Source organism: Larus michahellis, chromosome 15, assembly GCF_964199755.1.
Source record: "Larus michahellis chromosome 15, bLarMic1.1, whole genome shotgun sequence".
In the NCBI taxonomy this organism is placed as follows: domain Eukaryota; kingdom Metazoa; phylum Chordata; class Aves; order Charadriiformes; family Laridae; genus Larus; species Larus michahellis.
This window is the reverse complement of record NC_133910.1, coordinates 9,545,406-9,564,859: the sequence shown is the minus strand read 5'-3', so window position 1 is coordinate 9,564,859 and position 19,454 is coordinate 9,545,406. Positions and strand designations below refer to the sequence as shown.

Below are 19,454 nucleotides of genomic sequence, written 5' to 3'. Positions count from 1 at the left end.
AATGCAAGTTTGTGTTTTTGCATCATTTTTTCTAGTTCATTGATTTAACTTCTTTTTACTTGAACAGAGGCATTTAACATCGTACCCATATCGCTGCACGCTGGCAGATTTTCAAATAGAGAAAAAGATTGGACGAGGACAATTCAGCGAAGTTTACAAAGCAACTTGTCTTCTGGACAGAAAACCTGTGGCATTAAAGAAAGTTCAGGTGAGCATTTAAGTTCAAAATCTTACTATTTAGCAAGTAAAATGGGAATGTTTTAAGTGTCTACACAGATTATTTTACTCGGATACCTCCTCCAGTGTTCATCAGCAGTAATAATGCAATAAAATAGTTTATAAATTGAGAGTTTAAGGTTTAGAGTGCTGGATGATCTGGTTTGATATTTTTACATTAAAAAAACCCCAATACTCTGCTTTTGTATTTTATTCAATCGGGATTTAGAGGTGGGTTTTTTTACTGTGTTATTTCAAGATAAGGAATAAAGTGTAATGCTTCTGAACGTCTCAGAGCCGTTTTACAAATGCTGATGAGGCCAGTGGGCCCTGCTGCGCTCCTGCCTGCCCTGGCCGGGGTCCTCAGGGCGCCCCTTCCCCGTGCATCCCACACGTCCTGCACGGGACACTCCTTCTGTTTTGGGCTGCACTGTGTGGTCCTCATCCCTCGTCATATTGGAGTGGGTTTATGTTTCTAAATCAGTTTATTTTTAATTTCACTTTTTCCTTTCTAGAAAGGGTTCACTAAATTATTATTAAATGTGTGTGAAAGAACAAGGCCCTTGTGGCTGTGGTCACACAGCTCGGGGGCTGCCAGCTCGACATGGTGAATCGGGAGGACACAGGAGCATGAACGAAAGGGGAGATGCCTGCTCTTGCTGAGGGAGTTTTAGAAGAATTTCTGAAAAACTTTCATGCAAGCAGTATAGATCTGTAACTGGGCTTGAAGTATTCTGCGGTGTTCAGAACAGCATTTTGTTTGAAGAAATTTGCCTTTAATCCTTCAACAGATCTTTTAAACTCTTGTTTTTAGCGACTTGCTCTGATTATTACAGGATGAATATTAATGCTCAATATTATTGTTAATCATTACAGAGAAATCAGTGGAAGCTATATTTCTGGTTAAAAAAAAAAGTAAACATTTTATCTTTTATTTACCATGTGAAATAAATAGTTAACTATGTTTTGAAAATCAAGACAGCAAATTCATAAACTAGTATCTTTATTTTTCATACTGCTTAGAATATTGCCTACAGGTTCTAAAATTAAATTTTACCCTATCGCTAGCCCTTTAGTGGTTTCAAAATAAAACATTGATCTTTCTTTGATCTGGGGATTGTATGTATACTCATTACGGTAGAGGAGATACAGATTGGGGGAAGAAAGACCAATTTCTTGTTAAAATATAAAGTGATTTTTTGTTGTTGTTTCATTTTCATCTTCTATGTTTTTGTCTTTGAAGATTTTTGAAATGATGGATGCCAAGGCTAGGCAAGATTGCATTAAAGAAATTGACCTCTTGAAGGTAAGGAGTTTTGCAATTACTTTTTCTGTTTTTTGTTTTGAGAAAATAAAATTGTTTTCAGGCTGGCAACAGTTATTTGCCTTTTATGGCAACTAGAGCATCTGTAGCACCCAGTGATCTTAGTAGACTGTGCTTTCTTTTGCAAGATAGAATGCCTACGTTGTGCAAGAGTTTTGTCTTAAATCTTAATTTTATTGAGTTTTCTGCCTATGGTCTCAGTAATTTCTTTCAAAATGTTGGTAGAAAATATATATGCATTGCACTTCAAATATCTATTTTGAGTAAATGCAAGAGATTGTAGAAGGCTAAAACTTTGTTTAGCTAGTCAAATTTAATTTTTAAAGTATTAAATAATTCATTTTGTAAGTATAATTTTAGGTATTTCTATATAAATTGCCGATTTATATTCATGCAGTTGTAGACAAAGCTTGATTCTGGTAGACTGTAGTGAAGGCAGTACAGGACCAACATGAAGATAGCAGTTTGTGTGAACGTGATCCAGTTGCTTCACAGTTAGGGTGAAAAATAACACCAACATCAACATTCAGAAAGAGAATTTGTGATATTTTGGGGTTCTAGGTAATTTGAGCAGTTTTGTCTTCAACTCTGGTTATGGAAGGATTTATTCAAAGCAGAATGTACAAATTTATTAGAGTACAATGGCAATAATCCCATCCATCTGCGGGGGGGGTGACTACAGGCAACTGGTTGTCTTGCGTGAAGCTCACCAGATACCAAACTGGGGTTACTGGGGTGGCCAAGTTGTGAAAGCAAATATGATACATTCAGCTAAATAGGATTGATAAAATTGGATTGTTTTGCACAATATTTTATAGAAGACTAGGAAGCAGACTAGTAAATTCATTTCGTTGTGGTGAAGGGAGGAGCAGGAAGAGTTGTTGAATGTTTGTACAGAAACATACTAATATGCTGTTTATTATGCAAAACACTGCTGTGCTGGTAGTTTAATCATTACTTATTGTTGGGTGTCAACAAATCTTCCTGCTTGGACAGTTGTGTAGCACCATCCAAGGAATCTGAAGTCTGAATACGTTAAAAAGTCAGTTTGATGAATCCCATTGTAGTCCGGCTGCCAAGGGGATAGATTTCTCAATATTGCCTATAGTTCACTTCCTTCAAATGGCTACAAGTTTTCAAGTCAGAGCCAACAAAGTCCGTTGAATTTTACCCAAGATGCGTGAGCTCAGCTTCTGAGAAGATCAGCAGATAATAAGTAAAAAATAATGACAGTTGAAATTGCCAGCTTTGGTGCTGGCTGTGCCCCGTAGGCAGCTGCTGGGGTTGGCCTGGGGGCTGGGGAGGTTGGTGTGTCCACCCCTGCAGCTGGGGGGCACATCGCTCCCTGCCCCAAGACAAATAACTGGTCAAATCGATAAATCTGCAACTCATCTTTTGCTAATTTATGGCTCCCATGCTGCCTGTTCTCACAGCTTCATAGAAACAACGAAGGTCAGTGTGTGGATGTGCTGGGACGCTCCTGAAGTCGTATCTCAGAACTTCGGAGCTGCAGCCTCAGGGTGGGACTCGGATCCCTCCTTAGGGCCAGGGGGGAGAGGTGCCCGCAGGCAGCACACTCCGTGCTTGAAGTAGGAAGTTTTAAAAGTGAGACTTTGGTTCTTGCGGCAGAGTGCGTGTCATCTCTGGCCTGGCTTCTTACAAAATTTCACGAGGTTTCTCCTTCTTTTGTGAGCTTTTCACATTTTGGTTTCCTTTAGAATAGTCTGTGCGCAGCATCAGGAAAGTAGGAGAGGTGTATTTTTGTCAAATGACTTATTCTCAATAATTTTCAGCATTTTTAGTGTGATCGTATTAAAAGATAAAATACCTTTCACTTCCTAAACTTATCAATTAAGATAATTGTTCTTCTGTCTAGAAAGCGTGAAACGTGTAAGGACCCAGTTCAGCACAGTATTTCAGAGTCTGTTTAAATCTTGCTCAATTTAACTTTTTTCATCACTGGTGATGTGAAGTAAATGTCTGCCGTGCAGTTGAGTCTAGTGCCTGGCCACGTAATATGGGATATTTGTATTTTTAAAACTTTCTTGCTACTTTTAAACTGGTGTCTAGTATGAAGTATTTATCAACTATTACTAAAACAACTTGCTGGAGGAGCTTTTCTTTCTCTGTTTTTATTTTAATGTAGACCATTGAGGAATTTGTGAAGGAATTACACAGATTTGCTGTAGTCCATCCCTCTCAAAATAATACTTTGTCTTTTTTGATCAGATCAGACTTCTGTGTGACCGTGGAAACAAAGGGGGTTTTTTGTGAGTTCTAAATGAATTATAATTATTCAAAATCTGACAGAAGCCAGACAAAATTGTATATTACTTTCAGTGTAATTCTGGCTAAAAGGTTTAGGCAAAGCAGCTCAATAATGTGGCTGTAATCAGCATTTGGGCTGCCAGCGCCCACACTCGCTCATTTAGAGGTGACTTACCCTCCCGCGTGCCTCTCGCCGACGGTGCGGCTGTGCATACACATCAGGCATTAACCGCCAGGAAACTTTTAGGATGCATTAAAGAAATAGGAGATGTCATTAAGCCAGGATAAAGTGTTTGTAATCTTTTGTGCATTTAAGGATTTGTGTGAATGAATATACTTTCCTCTGACAAAAGAAATTTCAGATGGTCTTTTCCGTGCTACATTCAAAAATAACTCCAGAGTCAATATATTTATTTAAAATAAGATTGACAAAAGGGAGAGTGGAGAATAGAAGTTTGGCTTATCCAGAGTGGTCTACCTGGCTGTGCCAGGAAAACCGAGTTCAAAGGTCAGTGACTTAGGTTGGAGGAAAAACATACACATCTGCATTCACACTGCAGCAAGGTCACGGGCACCTGTGGTGCTTTCCAGCAGAGAAGAGCCTACAGGGCTCCTTCTGGAGTGCTCACCCTGTGCTCAGCTCTGCGGCTGCATGGGAAGCCCCTGAGATCTGCTCTTCAAAAGAGCTCCTGCAGAAGTTCGCATGGTGGCACGGACATTTTGCTTGTTTGCTTTTAATTTTATACAACTTCATTGTAATAGAAGAAACATCCTTCTTTAGATCTAATTGAGTTTCTTGAAATCAACACAAACCATCAGTAAAACGCACGTACACGCTGTCTCACAAAAATGCATTTCAGATCTTTATATCGGTTAAGCAGTGGTTGGCTCAGAGTAACTTGGGTTTTGTTACACCTTGTCAGAGGTGTGCAGGAACCTTGTTCCAGTTGTCATAGTTCGACGTTGTGTTTCATCGGCACGTGGTGCCAAGGCTTAGGGAAAGGCTTGTTTGGCTGCTTGAACTTCCTGATGCTTCGGGAACAGCGTGCGGTACCCGGGCATTGGCTGGGCCGTGGCCGGGAGGATGCTCCCAAGTGCATCAGCTGCAGGGACTTTTCTGCTTCTCATTTTGGTGCATTTTTTAGCTGGAAGTTGATCTTTGACTGATGTACCTGAGAGCAGACATTTAAAAGAAATTTCAACAGAAATGGTGGGCTGTGATATTTATTTATTTACTTATTTCAGGCTTGGTCTGGCAGGAATGTTCTTCTCCCGATGCCTACACATGGATCCCATTAACGCTAATGCGCGCTAGTGCCAGGCGTTGCAAGGGAGAATCTGTCCCCTAATGCGCGTGCCGAGAGGAGTGATTAGCGTGATGGATCATAACAGTGTTTCCTTTGGCTTTGTAACCCCTGGAATAGGCAGGTTGAGTCACAGCTGTTTAGTAGATGAAATGCTCACTTTAGTAGTTTCTAAATTTACTGTGTTTCTAAGAGCACAAGACAAAGATAATGCAATGCAAAAGGAGCAAGAGTGAGTGAACAGAGAGATCTAGATACTACATTATCTTCTAAGCAATTACAGCTTTCCACTTTAAGAATTCAGACATAAAATATTAAAATACAGTTGTGAATATAAAAAAAGGTATATTGAAATAAAAAAAATTATTAGGGAAGATTGAAGCATAAAAAATTAGAAAAATAGACTGGCATATGCAATTTGTGCATCCTTTTCCTCCATCAGGGTTTTAATTTAATTCTGTTCTTATTCTAAGGGGCAAAGAGATCTCAAGGACTACTGTAATCAATAGTTGGGGGGGTTTTTGTTTAACAGAGAGGGGAGAAATATCAGTTTACTGCTTAGCAAAGTTTCTTTCAAGACAGCCTTTTCTGTTGTAAACTCAGAAGATGTTTAGAAGCAGTTTCACCCTATTTTGGGCTGTATTGCTCTTTACTCAAGACAATTTTATTATGCTGTGCTTGTGATAAATGATGTTTTTTACAGGACTTCTGTCTGTAATAACCCAGAGCACAGTTTGTAGTTGCACCTATTATGAACTGTTCTGCATAATGGTTACAGAACCGGTACGGGTAATGTGTTTGGAGTTGTCATTACTACAGCATTACAGATTTTCCTCTTGCATTCCCTCTCTCTGCAGCAACTGAACCACCCCAATATAATTAAGTATTTGGATTCTTTTATTGAAGACAATGAACTTAACATTGTCCTGGAACTGGCCGATGCTGGTGATCTCTCTCAGATGATTAAGGTAAGGACATGTCAGTTCTAGAGGTGCCGCAAACGCTCGGGGTTAAGCAGAGACGCTGGCGGTGGGGTAAGCCGGGCCGTGGTAAAGCACTTCTGCTCTCCCCTTGCGGTTTGGCACACCCACAGGTGCTTCCAGAGCCTGAACCGAAGTGTCTGGTGGCATTCTAAATATGCCAGGCTATGCCACTTGCTGCTGGTTGCTGCTTCAGCAGGGAGTGAGCCTCTGCGTGATTTGGTGGGACACGTGTGTTATTTGCAAGGTTGATTTATCCAGTCTGTGATTGATGGGGACATTTAATTGTTGTTAGACTGGCTATTCGCGTCGCCTGTCTGCCACTCTGAAGACATTCAAGAAAGTGTATTGACTTTCTTTGCAGTGGGGATTTAGGTTTGAGAAAATGTTTCAAGTACTTGTTCTTCTCTTATGTTGCTCTTAGGAATACTTGTATTGCTGCAAACCAGCTTTAGTTAAGCTGTTACCACCTGCTTTTATATTTTCTTTGACATGTTAATCTTTAGACATACATCCCTTGTGAGAACAGATGTGTTATATCATGTTTGTTAGCACTCTCAACCTTCTCTCCATGTTTTACCTGTTTTTTTGCCATCATTATTCTGTAATTATCATAAATGAATGTTTGGAAAGTTCTCCTCCTCCTTGTTGTCACAGTTAAAATATCTTATTAACAGATTTGTTTTCTTTGCCAGCAGAGCTATGAGGCACTAGGCCAAAGGCTGTCAAACAAGTTCTCCGTTTAGTCCATAGTCAGCGGCTAAATTTACAGTATCTGTGAAAATCTGCTCCATCTCACAGGAGAGTCCCCCCGGGTGAGCACGCTGGGAACAGGCAGTTGGCAAAGCCATTCCTGGGGAGACCCCCAAAATTCCAGACACGGGCTTGCTCAGCAGCCGCTCAGTCGCAGGAGCGATGGCCGGGTCTGCCCTGAGCCCTGGGGACGAGCCGGCGGTGACTGAAGCCCCATGTGCCGGTGCCACCACTGCGAGCACATGGGGACTCCCCCCAAACCAGCCGCGTCCCGCAGCTGCCGCCGGTGGGTCTGGGCTCTGGAGACAGAGCTCGTCCTTCTGCGGGGGGAGTGCCGCTGTATTTTTATCTCTTATTGTTTTCTTGTGGCTTCTTGTGTGTTTTGCCCTTTTCCCAACAGATCCTGGGAAACTCGCAGTTTCTCTCAGGCTTTTTGCAGTTGTGGTTAAAGATGGGGGAAAAAAAAAAAGCGAGGCCTGTGAGAGCAGGAGTTAGAGCTGTGATCATCCTGGGCTGTGCTAGTGTTTGGCTTGATTTTGGATTAGTTTACAAGAAGTTTTACCTACGTAATTGTGAGACATCATCGTATAAAATATTTGCATTTTTTTGTTGTTCACGATTTTCAGTTTAAAGCATTCCCTATTGATAAAAATGTTTATCTATCAGAGTTTTTTTATTTAATTTTTTAAAATTACTTTTTATGTCATTATAAATAGGAGTTACATTTTCCAACACATAATCTGCAGATTCTTAGGTTGATAACTCGAACAGTGCTGTAACTTGCATTCTTTCTGCCAGTTCCCCACTCTGGTCTGTTTCCCCGCGTGTTTATCGCAGGCATGAAGAAGATGCAGTAGGTTTTTTTCAAGGTCACAGAAATGATGGTTTTCCATTGGTGCAAATCTTGGAATTCCTTTTTTTTTTTTTAATAGAGAAAAAAAAACCACAAACTAAACCCAAGAGGGAGCAAAGGTCTCCTAAATGTAGCTTTAACTGCAGAAGTGGAGCTTGCCTGCCTGCCCCTCTGCCACCCCCAGGCCTTACCCCTCCCTTGGGAATTTGAGCTTATGTGAGGATTTTCGGTTTCGGCGAGGCGGTAGGAACAGCAGTAACAACACTCTGAAGGTGCGAGAGTGATAAAAACAGGGTCTGTCTTTGTCACGCCCCCGGTGCCTGCATTATTTATGAGGAATTGTAAAGCTCTGTGAGGGAGTGCTGCAGGATAACCCACTGGAGAGCTGGGACTCTCTTGTAAATGTCAGGCGAATCTTATTGGACATGACATTTAGAAAATTATCACTTGTGGTTTTGCATATCTACTCTTAAACACTTTAATGAGAATTAAATAATTTTATCGTGTATGTAACACTTTATCCCTCACCCTCTGTAATTCCTCTGTGCTTTCTATCAAGTTTTGGTTTGGAACTGTTGCAATCTGTCAGATTTGCTGCCTGGGGAATTGCACGGTCGTGCCCCTTCACAGCTGATCTGCAAAGGAAAATTTGCCATTACTTGAGTCAAACACGAACCGGTAACAGCATTTCACATAAAATATAAAACGTGACAACGGACATCAGATGTCTCTACTGAGAGGAAAACGCACAAGATGCAGAAAGGGGCAACAAGCAATTCCCCTCCTTTATTCTCGCTCTCGCGTGCTGCTGATGGAAATTCTCGAGGGTACGATGGAAGCGAAACACAGTTGTAGCGTGCTGGAAGAGTGTGCAGCGTTCCAGAGGTAGTCATTACCCAGTGACCCAGGATGAGGATAAATCTTAAAACCTCTGGAAGCGTATTGCAAGTTTATTTTGTTAATGCTCCGGATGAAGAACTGGCTCGGTATCTAGCGCGGGAAGCAGCAATGAGAAGTCAGGGACCAATAATCAGAAGCAGTGCAATTTTGGGATGCCTTGGAGGAGGCGGTCACGCTCTGCATGTGATGCACATGCCTGTTGTGCATTTCTGAAATGGAAAAAGAGCGGTTGTAGATACATAATGTTTAGCCTTCACTGAAGTGTGCAGCTGGTTATTTATTCCTGTAGTAAGTTGCTCAGGAAGACAACTTCAGTATTGCAGAGAAGCATCCCCATGCTGCACTCCTTTGTATTGTGCACGTTACGCTCACAATTACTTTATTTGAGATCCATTAGCGCCCAGAGTCCATTGACTCCAGCCTCAGCTCCCTTTGGTGCTGTGTAAATGCGCACACAACGGTCTTGTTCCAGATCCGCGTCTCTCGATCCGTAGTGTCTTTTTGTCTCACCGGAGATAGTTCAGTTAATTTAGTATTCCTAGTATGCATGAAATAGAACATATTATTCTACCTGATCACAGAAGAAACATGGTACTTCATCGATGCTCGGGCCAGCTTTTTAAACGGGGAAGCAGATTACCTTGTTGTTAATAGACTGTACAATAACGAATGTTTACAAGCTTTTTTTTTTTAATTATCTTTTGTTACTTAAGGCAAAATATTTGAGACATTTGTTGTTTTGAGGCATTAAATATGTTTTGCAAGGTAATTAAGGAGATTAATGCTGATTATAATTTGTGTCCATTCAAAAATGTCAAACCTATTTAAGCGTATTTTTCGTAATAGTTGTTAATTAGTGAACTGCACTGAAGTTTACGTACAGAGAGAAGGAGTTAAAAGCTAATCAGAAGAAAAGTCATGCTGCTGCAGTTGTGGAAGACATGAGCAACCTGCAGCTGAGTAACACGAGTCCAGGAATGAGTCAAATACGTTGCTTTTCCACTGATCTTTTATTTATTTTCTCCCACAGTATTTTAAAAAGCAGAAACGGTTAATCCCGGAAAGGACGGTGTGGAAATATTTTGTGCAGTTATGCAGTGCAGTTGAACACATGCACTCCCGCAGGGTGATGCACAGAGGTAACATTAATTCAGTCTCTTTTCACTGAATAATAATATAATGTTCCAATTAGTAAGCGCCTACATTCAAAAACAATTATGCTGATGTTCAGCCAATGCGCATTTAGAGAGGCTGGAGCTTGCAAGATGGATTTTCTCCTTCTGTCTCTCTGCCTCATTGTTAAAGGATTCAGTCCGAAGTGAGCGTGGTATTAGGAAGATGAGCTGCTTTGTATTCCAGACACTGATATTAAGTAGAAGTGTCAAACTTGCCATTAGAGAAGTGTCAGAAGTAAAATGCTGAGAGTACTGGATCCAGTGAACTCTAAGAAATAGTCTTCATTACATTAGCTGTGACCTTAGAGAGTTTAGAAGAGTTTTTCTGTCTTGTGAGCTTTTCTGAAATATTAATACAAATAAGTCTCACACTCTCATAACCTATTCTTCATTTTCATTAATTATTTTTGAATCTCTTGTCTTAGAACTTTTTGTAACTTTGAGCTCTATCCAAAAATTATGTCGCTTCTTCCAGCGTAAATGAAATGCTTTGTGAAGAACTTGACCCAGGAAATGCAAATGTCCCAAAAGGCACCAATACCAGTCTCTGCTGCTTGTCATTTCCTTCGTCCTTTGAAATAGTGAATGCTTCACTATTTATATAATTTTTGCTCCTTTATACATCCGCTGATGCAGTTTATCAGTTGTACCTGAATTAGGGCTGTAATTGGTGGCTGGAATTTGGAGCCTCGCACATTTACTCGGCTTTAACGTGAGGAAAAAGCCTCACTAACTCCATCCTGACATGGCTCCTTAGGAAACGGGGGTTCTGCTAATTATTACGCTCCGTGAACAAACTGGGCTGTATAGAGCCCAGAATTTATGGATATGTGGGACGATAATTTGCCCTTGGCGTGAGGGGACCATGGTGGGCAGAACAGTATCCTGCAGAAAGCGATCATTTCCGAAGAGAAGCAGACTTATTCCTTTGATTTCCACCCGTTAAGGAGGTTTCCTCTATTCTGTTGTGCTGTTTCCTACGTTTTCCCTCATTGGTATTTCTTGTGCGTTGGGAAGTGTACTCTGATTTTTGTGTATGTGCAGAGCTTGAAGTCTTGGAAGATTCAGCCTATCAAAGCTATAAAGAAACACGGTGCTGCTCGAACCTCTTTTGTACAGAGAGCGCTCCAGGCTATGTTTCTATTGCAGCATTAGAACCAAATAACCTTTTGTGGCTTTGACCTCTTACCTTTTTCTTCTTGCAGACATAAAACCAGCCAACGTGTTTATAACAGCCACGGGGGTGGTGAAGCTGGGAGATCTTGGATTAGGCCGTTTTTTTAGTTCTAAAACCACCGCAGCACATTCCTTAGGTAAGATGGTTCTGGTACAGTTGACAGCGGGGATGTTCAAAAGAAGAGGCGTCTGTCCTCGTGCTACGACAGAAACTTGATTCGGTGGATGCATATGGTGTTTTCTATGATATGTATTTTAAATACTTTCTCTCCCTCACTTTTACTATTGGCATTAATTACAGTGCTATAGAAAAGTATACAGTATTCTTTAAGTCTTACAGTGTAAAGTATTTCATAATTGTGTCTGTAACCTCTTGAGAGGTGGCTGATTTTCCATTTTTATTAATGGGTCTCAATTTTTTTGAGTCACAAAGGAGCTTCTGTGTTACAGCAGTGAAGGAACTTTGGCTTTTAGTGCAGTATTTAAGCTCTTCTACGTTTAGCTGTCACAGTTGATTTTGGACACACAAAGTTTGTTTCACTATTTGTGCAGTTTCCTCCACTGAGTCTTGCTGGATTGTTTTTATATGTGTACAAACTTAATTGATAATACTCACCAACAACACTGGGGCTTCTCAGTGCACAAAAAGGGAAGAGATATGCCTTATTTTGTGTGTGCTTAAAAAAAATGAGGCATTTCTACAATTTACTGTAATAAAATACTAGGAGATTTTCCTTTGCATCAAAAGCTATCCTAGGTTATATACACACTGTACTTAATAGATTAAAATAAATCCTCTTCCCAGAAAGTTACAATCGCATCATCTGAACAGGCAAAAATATGATCATGTCTAATTATATGATCTTATCTAGTTTGACTGCTGCACTTATTATATTAATAAGAATAAACTGGGGCTCGGGAACTGGCTGCACATGTAAGCCAAGCTTGTGACCTTTACCGGGGTTGCTCTCTCTTAATTGAGAAAGCTTGTGTGGGAAGAGTGAAGCCTCTTCCGCGTGAACCTTGCACTTCCTCAAATCAGCAGCATCCTGGAAACAGGTGAATAAGGCGCAAAACACTAAAGGAGTAGCAGTGAGGGATGCAGGAGACGCTGTGTTGTGTTGTGGGAGGGATGGGCACAACACAGTGTCCAGCGGTTCTTGTAGCCAAGTAAAAAGAACATTTTTACAATCAAAAAATATGCAGACTTGAAGCTTCTTTTTTTTTTTTTTTTTTGGCAATTTGCCAGACATATAGGTTTTGTAGCAGCAGGAATTCTACTGATCTTGGTTTTGGTTTAATTAAGACATTTGTTTAAGTAGCCGTGAGTGATGAATACCCTGCAAACGGGAGCGTGGTACCCAGGCTGCGATGCCGGGCACTTCCCGTAGCCGCGTTGCCCCGGCAACCACCCTGATCCGTCATTTCTCTGGCTGCTGACCCATGAATTGAACGCACGGCTTATGCAAATATATTCATCTAATTTTTTTTTTCTTTCTTTGTATTTGCTAGCATCAGACTGGCATAAAAGGGCATTAGGCAGTACCACGACCCATCTGACAGGTGTACCACCGGGCTGCGGCAGCGTGGCCGCTGCCGTGTCAGGAATGGGAGCCGTAATTAGAGCAAGGAACAGAATGAACGTCAGACGAATTACCAGGCAGCAGATCATATTTGTCAGGAAGGATTGCATACATAAAAATTAAGTGACAGTACATGCCGGGGTAATGAAAGAAAAATGAAAGATTTGCCCATACACAGCGCGCGAGATGCAGGCGAGCGCCTTGCTCGGAGCAAGGGTGGGATGCCTGACCGGCGGCGTGGCTGGTTGGGAGCATCGCCAGGGCAGCGGCCAAAGCCCCATCCCCTGGAAAGCCTCCACGGGCAGATCTGCGAGAGGGGAAATGTGGGCACCTCCTGTCTCACTAGGTAACCAAACTGGTTTGGGAAAGGCAGCTGTATGGTGGGATGGGTGAGGAACACCAGGAACCCGCTGGGGCTGGAGGCGGAATTCCCCAGGCGGCGCCTCTTCTGCCACTTTCCCTTCTCCCTGCACGGCTTGAGAGAACTTTTCCATAGGGGAGAGCTCTTCATGCACAAGCTTTTCCAGAAAACTGCCATGGTTTAAAGGTAATGAGTGTAGCTAAGGTGAATTTTGCTACACTGCAACGTGGTGGCTTACTCTCCTTCCTTCCCTAATTTAAGCTCCCCTGTAGCAGAAGCTCCAGGATTTAGTTTAATGGAGATGGACTTGAATATCACAGAAACTTCATTTTATTGGGGGAGGTAGGAGGAAATGGCAGGGCAATTCAGCAGGAAGTGAGAAGCGGTGCTTTGTCATTTTTTCAAATTTTTTAAATTTTTTTACTATTTTCTTGAAAAACTTTTAAAGCCTATTCTAGTTTATAATGCGAGCATTTTACTACATTCATAGACTTTTTTTTTTTCTCCCATTCTTTCATTTGTATGGTTATTTTTTTTCCCAGAGGGGCCATATGCTACCTGTTCGACAGGCAGTTTCACTGCAGAGGATGGCTATACTTAACCCAGGGCTTTGCACTCAGTAATGACGTCTGGATGCTGGAGTTTGGGTGTGTGACACCACGCGGTTTGGGTTGATTTTACTGTACTGGTGTGTGATGTGCTTCCAGGTGTCGCCTCTTTCATTTAAGATTTAATAGGGCTAGGAGTATTTTTTGTCTGGTTTTGATGTTTTATTGGGTCCATTATAAATTTTGTTGGTCTGAGGTGGGCATCCAGAGATTTATCTCGTCAGTTAAGGTTATTCGAATATGCTTGTTAGAAAGTTAAAGTCATTAACTTGCTATAAAACCTAACTAGTTATAAGACGAAAATTATAAATAGCAGAGTGTGTTTAAAACCTGTATAGACTGTGGAAAACTTAACAGTAAGCTGGTAGATTTTGTTTTACTAGGAGCTGTAATAAATTAGAGAATTTCCATTAATATTAAAATGAATAACTTTATTGTGAACTGGTGTAATACTCATTCTTAGCCAGATAAACCTGGCGTCGTCCAAAGCTTCTGATTGGCTTTACATTTTGAAGAAAAAAGAAAAATTAAAAAAAAAAAAGAAAAAATTTTACACAAAATAGTCTCGTTTTGGAGCAGATGATTTATTATTTATTCTTGGACAAGAACAAACTTGGAGCAGACTTTCCTTTTGGGGAATGTGTATAAGTCAATGCTTCCCAGTTTAGAACATGCAAATAGTGGTGGGCTGGAGTACGTGGGACGTTACACGTTCCTTGGGTTTCTTGTTGGCTGTGAGGGTGAGCAGGGAGAGACTGCAGTCGTGAGGAGAGCTCTTTCTTAAAGGGGCTATTTGTCTGTGTGGGTTTGTTTTTTGTTGTTTTTTTTTTTGCTTGTCAGACAAAGCCAATTTGCTATCTGAAACAAAATCCCAGTACTTCAAGGGGCTAGTAGACAGTATTTGTTAAGAAAAAATGGATGGAAGAAATCCACTTAAAATTTCAACAGCCAATATTCTGTGCGTTTTGAGAAATTTTGGACTTTTGGTCTGTGCCTGAAGTACAGTATTTGTGGAAGAAAAGATTGCTGCAGAATTACTGCAGGTACGTTGTACTACCTACATGTCAGGGGAAAAAAACAACCAACAAACAAAATCACCCCCAAACCAAAACAAAAAAAAACCCTATAAAAACTTTGGTAGTGTTGCATATGTAATTAAATGCTAATAAAAAAATAGCTTAGAGCAACAAGTCTTGTAAAAACAGCTGCAGTGTTATGCACAAAATACTTATTCTCTTTTGTAAGAATAAGTAGATTTAATCTTTTTTTTCTCCCCCACCCCCCGGAACAATTACTAGGGGTAGCTCAGGGATTTGAAGGGATTTACAGTATATTTATTGCCATTGACCACTGTTTCACTTCAGCTATTTCCCCAAAGATGAGCTATTTCCCAAATTCTCCTTTTGGGAAAAGGCCTCAGCCTTTTTGTTGGAAACATACCCCAAGTAATGCAAACGTTTACAAACAGACACTTGTGAACTCAACTCCTTTTTAATAATGCTGTAAATTTTTCTTGGTAACCTACAGGTGTGTCTGGAGAGATGAGACAGTGAGAGTTGTGGACTCTCATTTTCAAGCAGAGTGGCTTCCCTGCTGTATTTCCACCACCAAATAGTATTAAAACATAGTAAAATATTTTTCTCAACTGTATATATTTTCACGGAATATGTAATAGTGTGTCTTACATATTAAAGATAAGCTAATAGTTCTGGAAATAATTATTATTTTTAAAACTGGGTGGTTTTTTGTTACTCATGGATGGCGTCTCAGGTTTTTGAACATAGTTCTTTGCCTTTTCCATTTGTAATGAGGATGTTTCAAAAATCACGAGTATTTCAAAACATCGCAAAGTTTGTTTTGACAGGAGTGGAACATCTCTAGAACGAAGGAATGCTTTAATCAGTATTACCCCTTTGAGGGCCGCATTGTGCTCTGATATCTCTTGGTTTGAAACTGGGAATACTCTGTAAAGATACAATAAAGGTCAGAATTTGTTAGGTTCTTTCATATTCAGAAATCTGTTCCCTGCTGTGAGAAGGAAAAGTGATAGATTCAGAAACACCGTTCAGCTCAGTATTAAAGATTAGCTGGAAGGGGCTGGCGAAGGCAGAACAATAAAAGCTTTCCTTATCGCTTTTTGTACTGCAGCCAAACATGGCTATGGAGTTTGATTAATTTCAGGAGATGCTCGTTTTTTATAGCATTTAAAAAAACCCACAGTACAGAGCCTATTAAAATATTTGGAAATATTCTGCACTGATTTCAGTGTAATGACGATCTGCCTGAAGCTGCGGGAGGCTGCTGCTGCCAGGGACTCCTCTGTGGTGCATTAAGTTTGGTGAATGAGACTCTTGATAGAGCCTCCTAAAAGTCTGAATCGGATTTTCCCTTGTTTCTGCCAGTGCGCAGCTACGGATGAGTTTGGCATCTCCCTGGCAGGGAGAGGCTCTGTATAGAAAATAACGATCCTGTGTGTGACTGTAGTGATAACCCGGCCACGGTCACTTTCACAACAACAAAACTCCTCTGATTCAAGCTGGAAAACGATTTTGAAGTGAGCGAGCATGAACTTCCTTGTGCAGTGAAAGACTTGCTGAGTTCAGGAGTAACACGGGGTGTTTCTGTGGCAGATGCAGGAGTTTGCTTAGAGTGCGTACACACACTGGATGCTGCAGCTGCAGAAGGTGGGGTTTTTGATTCAAACTATAGATGAGAGGAAAGCAATTTGAATTTTATTTCTGGAATAACTTTTCTGCCTTTGCCTGTGTGTTTTCCTGGGGAAACAAGAGGCGCTGCTCTTAATCTAGCTGGGAATAACTAGCATTTCCCTAACTGGGGCGATGCGGATGTCGCAGAGCTGTGCGGCCTGGGCTGTGGCTGCACACACTGGCGGAGCTGCAGGGGCAGGAGGAGATGGTGTTCTGGGATCGCTGAAGGAGGCTGGTACTGGAGTGAAGTGCTTCAACTTTCAGGAGTAGAATGGGAAGATGCTTGCTTAGTCATAATCTTCTCTACCGTTTTGCGACCTTTATAACTTTAAAGGCATTACTCCACCAGCTGGTGATTAATATTGAATCTGAACAATATTTTGTATTTTCAGCAGGGCAAATGCCAAAGAAAGTTTCTGATTAATAGTCTCCGATTAGACTATTCTTGTCAAATTGACTAATGTAATGCAATGGTGAGCTCTGACTGATTGCACTGGAAGCCTTGTGCGGTTTTCTAGAAGATGCTCATTACAGGAGATTCCCACATAATGTTGGACAGGCCATAAAGAGAATTGGGCTTGTCAGTCTTTTATCATGACAGTTATTTAAAAATTAATGCATCAGTTTTGAAACGCAGAGACCTGCTTGTTCATACATTTGCTGACAACACTACAGTAATGATAGGTAAATGTGCAAGGTAGACTTCATAAAGTCAGCTCAGGCATGGACGGCTCCACAGACCCATTAATATAATGGAACAGACTAATGCGCAAAAAAATCAAATAGGGACTATAACGCACTCATCCGTACTATAAACCCTGTCATTCTGCTTTGATCGAAGGTCGTTTTAAGGCATTATCTGAAACGACAATTTTAGCCTACCAAGCAGACCCCTGCTAACATGGAAGGCAAGGCCATAACTTTAGAGCCCACACGTTATTATTTGCTCTGAGCTTGTCACGCAGTGACCCGGAATAACTGATCGCAAGAACAGCCACAGCCGGAGGCCGCCCCTGGCACCAGCACTCTGCAGCACGAAGACTTTGGGGAGCGGGAGTGGGAATGATCGTCGTGTTCCCTCCTGCCAGCTGGGTGCTGCCGGACGCCCCTGCCCCGCTCCTCTTCCTGCCAGCCATGAAGGACTGGCATGGCTTGGGCTTGGGCTGGGGCTGCGCCAGGCGCTCCCCAGGCACATCTGAGACAACCAGCTGCACTGAGAAGCTGAAGGCAGGGAAGTGTCTTACACACTGGTGCTCGGTGGGGACTTCGAACCATCTTCAAGAGAACTTCACGTAATGAATCACTGTTTCTGCTGCAGCTGCATATCTTTAAGCAGGAAAATGAATCAGTGCTATTCCAACCAAGTCGGTTCTTGTACAGAAATCTGGCAAATGTGTGGGAATTTCTTGGAGAGCGGTGCTGTCCCTTGTGCACATCTTGCATGCACATGGGAGAGATCCACGGAAAGCCTTGGTGAGCTCTTTGAATGAGTCCTGTCCTGCTCTTGGTGCTCTGTGAAGTTACTCTGTGCAGTCTGTTAAAAATTATTAACTATTAACAGAACCCTGGTCTCATCCTTACATAGAGGCCTTTCTCTGGTAATTTAAGCCAGCCAGATCTGGGACAGCGTCAGTTTGGCACGCTCTTAGGCTGGGTAGGACGTTGCTGAGCATGGAAATATAATAATCTCCATGTGGTATTTTTCCTGTGTTGTAGTTTGTGTAAAATTTGCAAAAATGTAATTTCTCATTAGGGCACACACATTGTGAAGTAATTTCTGATGTGAATGACTTGCGAGGACAAGCTGAGTTTACCATTCAGGGCAGCCGATTACGCAAAGTCCCGGGGGACCAAATAAACGAGTCAGTCAGGGTAGTGGTCCCCTTTCTTGGTTACTTGTTCTGTTTTGTGAAGTAGCGTTTTATATATGTATTCCTGTAATGCCTTATTTTTCACACCGATGCCATAGGATTAATTTCACATCATAAGATACATTTCTGAATAGCTCCAAGATAATTAATTGCATGCCAGCATTGACAGTACTAATTTCAAATCAATGCTCTTTGTTTTGACTAAATGACCCTAGAGAAGGTTTTTGTATGTCTCTGATTTCCAGCTTCTGTTAGGATGCTGATGTACAGAGGAGGACTATGGGCTGACTCCTCAGGTGCTGCCCACGTCTAACCGTTCCTCTGTGGCTTGGTTTATATACGTGTTGTGAATTCTTTGGGGCTGTAAACAGCTCTTTGTGCTGTGAGGCCAGGCCTTGCCCGGTGCCTGTGTCAAAGGGATCCCCGTGTGTCTGGGTTTGGGGGCTGAGGGGAGCAGGGCTCGCTGTGATGCACAGGGATGCTTGGCACGGCGTGCTCTGAGCTGGAGGGACCCCGAGGTGACCTTGCTCAGGTGTCACTGCCGGCAGCGCCTTTGTGCTGGGTCATCACTGTGCTCGGCAGGGGGTGGTTTTCGCCTTTCTGGAGGCTGTTGCTTTCTGCCCCAGAACTCATTTGTCCCTACAGTGTGCGACCCTCTCCTTAGGAATGCTGGGGGAAGGTGGTGGCTGTTCTTCCCCCCCGCTTTAACCCCATCCTTCAGCTGCTTATTAGTCTTCCAGCTGTCTGCAGGCAGCATTTCAAATAGAGAAATTGTAAACTGAATGTTACAGGCAAATTAAACATTTGCCATCTTGTGAGGAAAGGTCTTTAATTAGGAGAAGGATGCACTGGAATGCCAAAAGAAAAAAAAAAAAAAAATTGACAGGGGATGGGCAAGCAGGGGAAGCAGGAGAAGAGAGAGCATATAAAGTCCTTGGATGTTTTAATAAATGATGTATCTGAAGATTATTTGATGTAGTTGAGACTGCCAGGATGTCTTGTATTTTCAGTACCACAACTGAAACTTATTTAGGATTTAAAAAAGAGCCTTTTTGAGGTAAGGAATTTATTAATAATTTCCTGTAACTTCTGTCCAAAATGCTGGGGTAAATTTCTTTTGATAAAATACAGACTTCTGGAAGTACATAGAAATCCCACGGCTTCTGACGTGACTGCAAGTTGGAGCAGTGTTTTAAAGTTCGGGATGATTATCTTGGTTCTTTCAGAAAGTTTTTGAATACCTGTCTGGTGCTGGGCTTGTTACTCCTATTTCTCTGCTGCAGTTAGCGGTCTCCTGAACCCTTAAAAGGGCCAGGGCACCCCGTCAGCGTGGGAGCCGCTCTGTCACGCCGCCGGGGTGGAGTGTGGCGGGGG

General features: G+C 41.8%; 1 protein-coding gene across 3 annotated transcripts in view; it reads left to right on the top strand.

The window, feature by feature from the left end:
* NEK6 (NIMA related kinase 6) overlaps positions 1-19,454 on the top strand; it is a 62,295-nt gene that overhangs the window by 32,032 nt on the left and 10,809 nt on the right. For all 3 annotated transcript variants that reach the window (XM_074609346.1, XM_074609349.1, XM_074609350.1), the window contains exons 3-7: positions 68-208; positions 1,460-1,522; positions 5,970-6,080; positions 9,629-9,737; positions 10,979-11,086. In XM_074609346.1, coding sequence (XP_074465447.1) covers positions 68-208; positions 1,460-1,522; positions 5,970-6,080; positions 9,629-9,737; positions 10,979-11,086 — 532 coding nt within the window. The remainder of the gene's footprint in view (positions 1-67; positions 209-1,459; positions 1,523-5,969; positions 6,081-9,628; positions 9,738-10,978; positions 11,087-19,454) is intronic.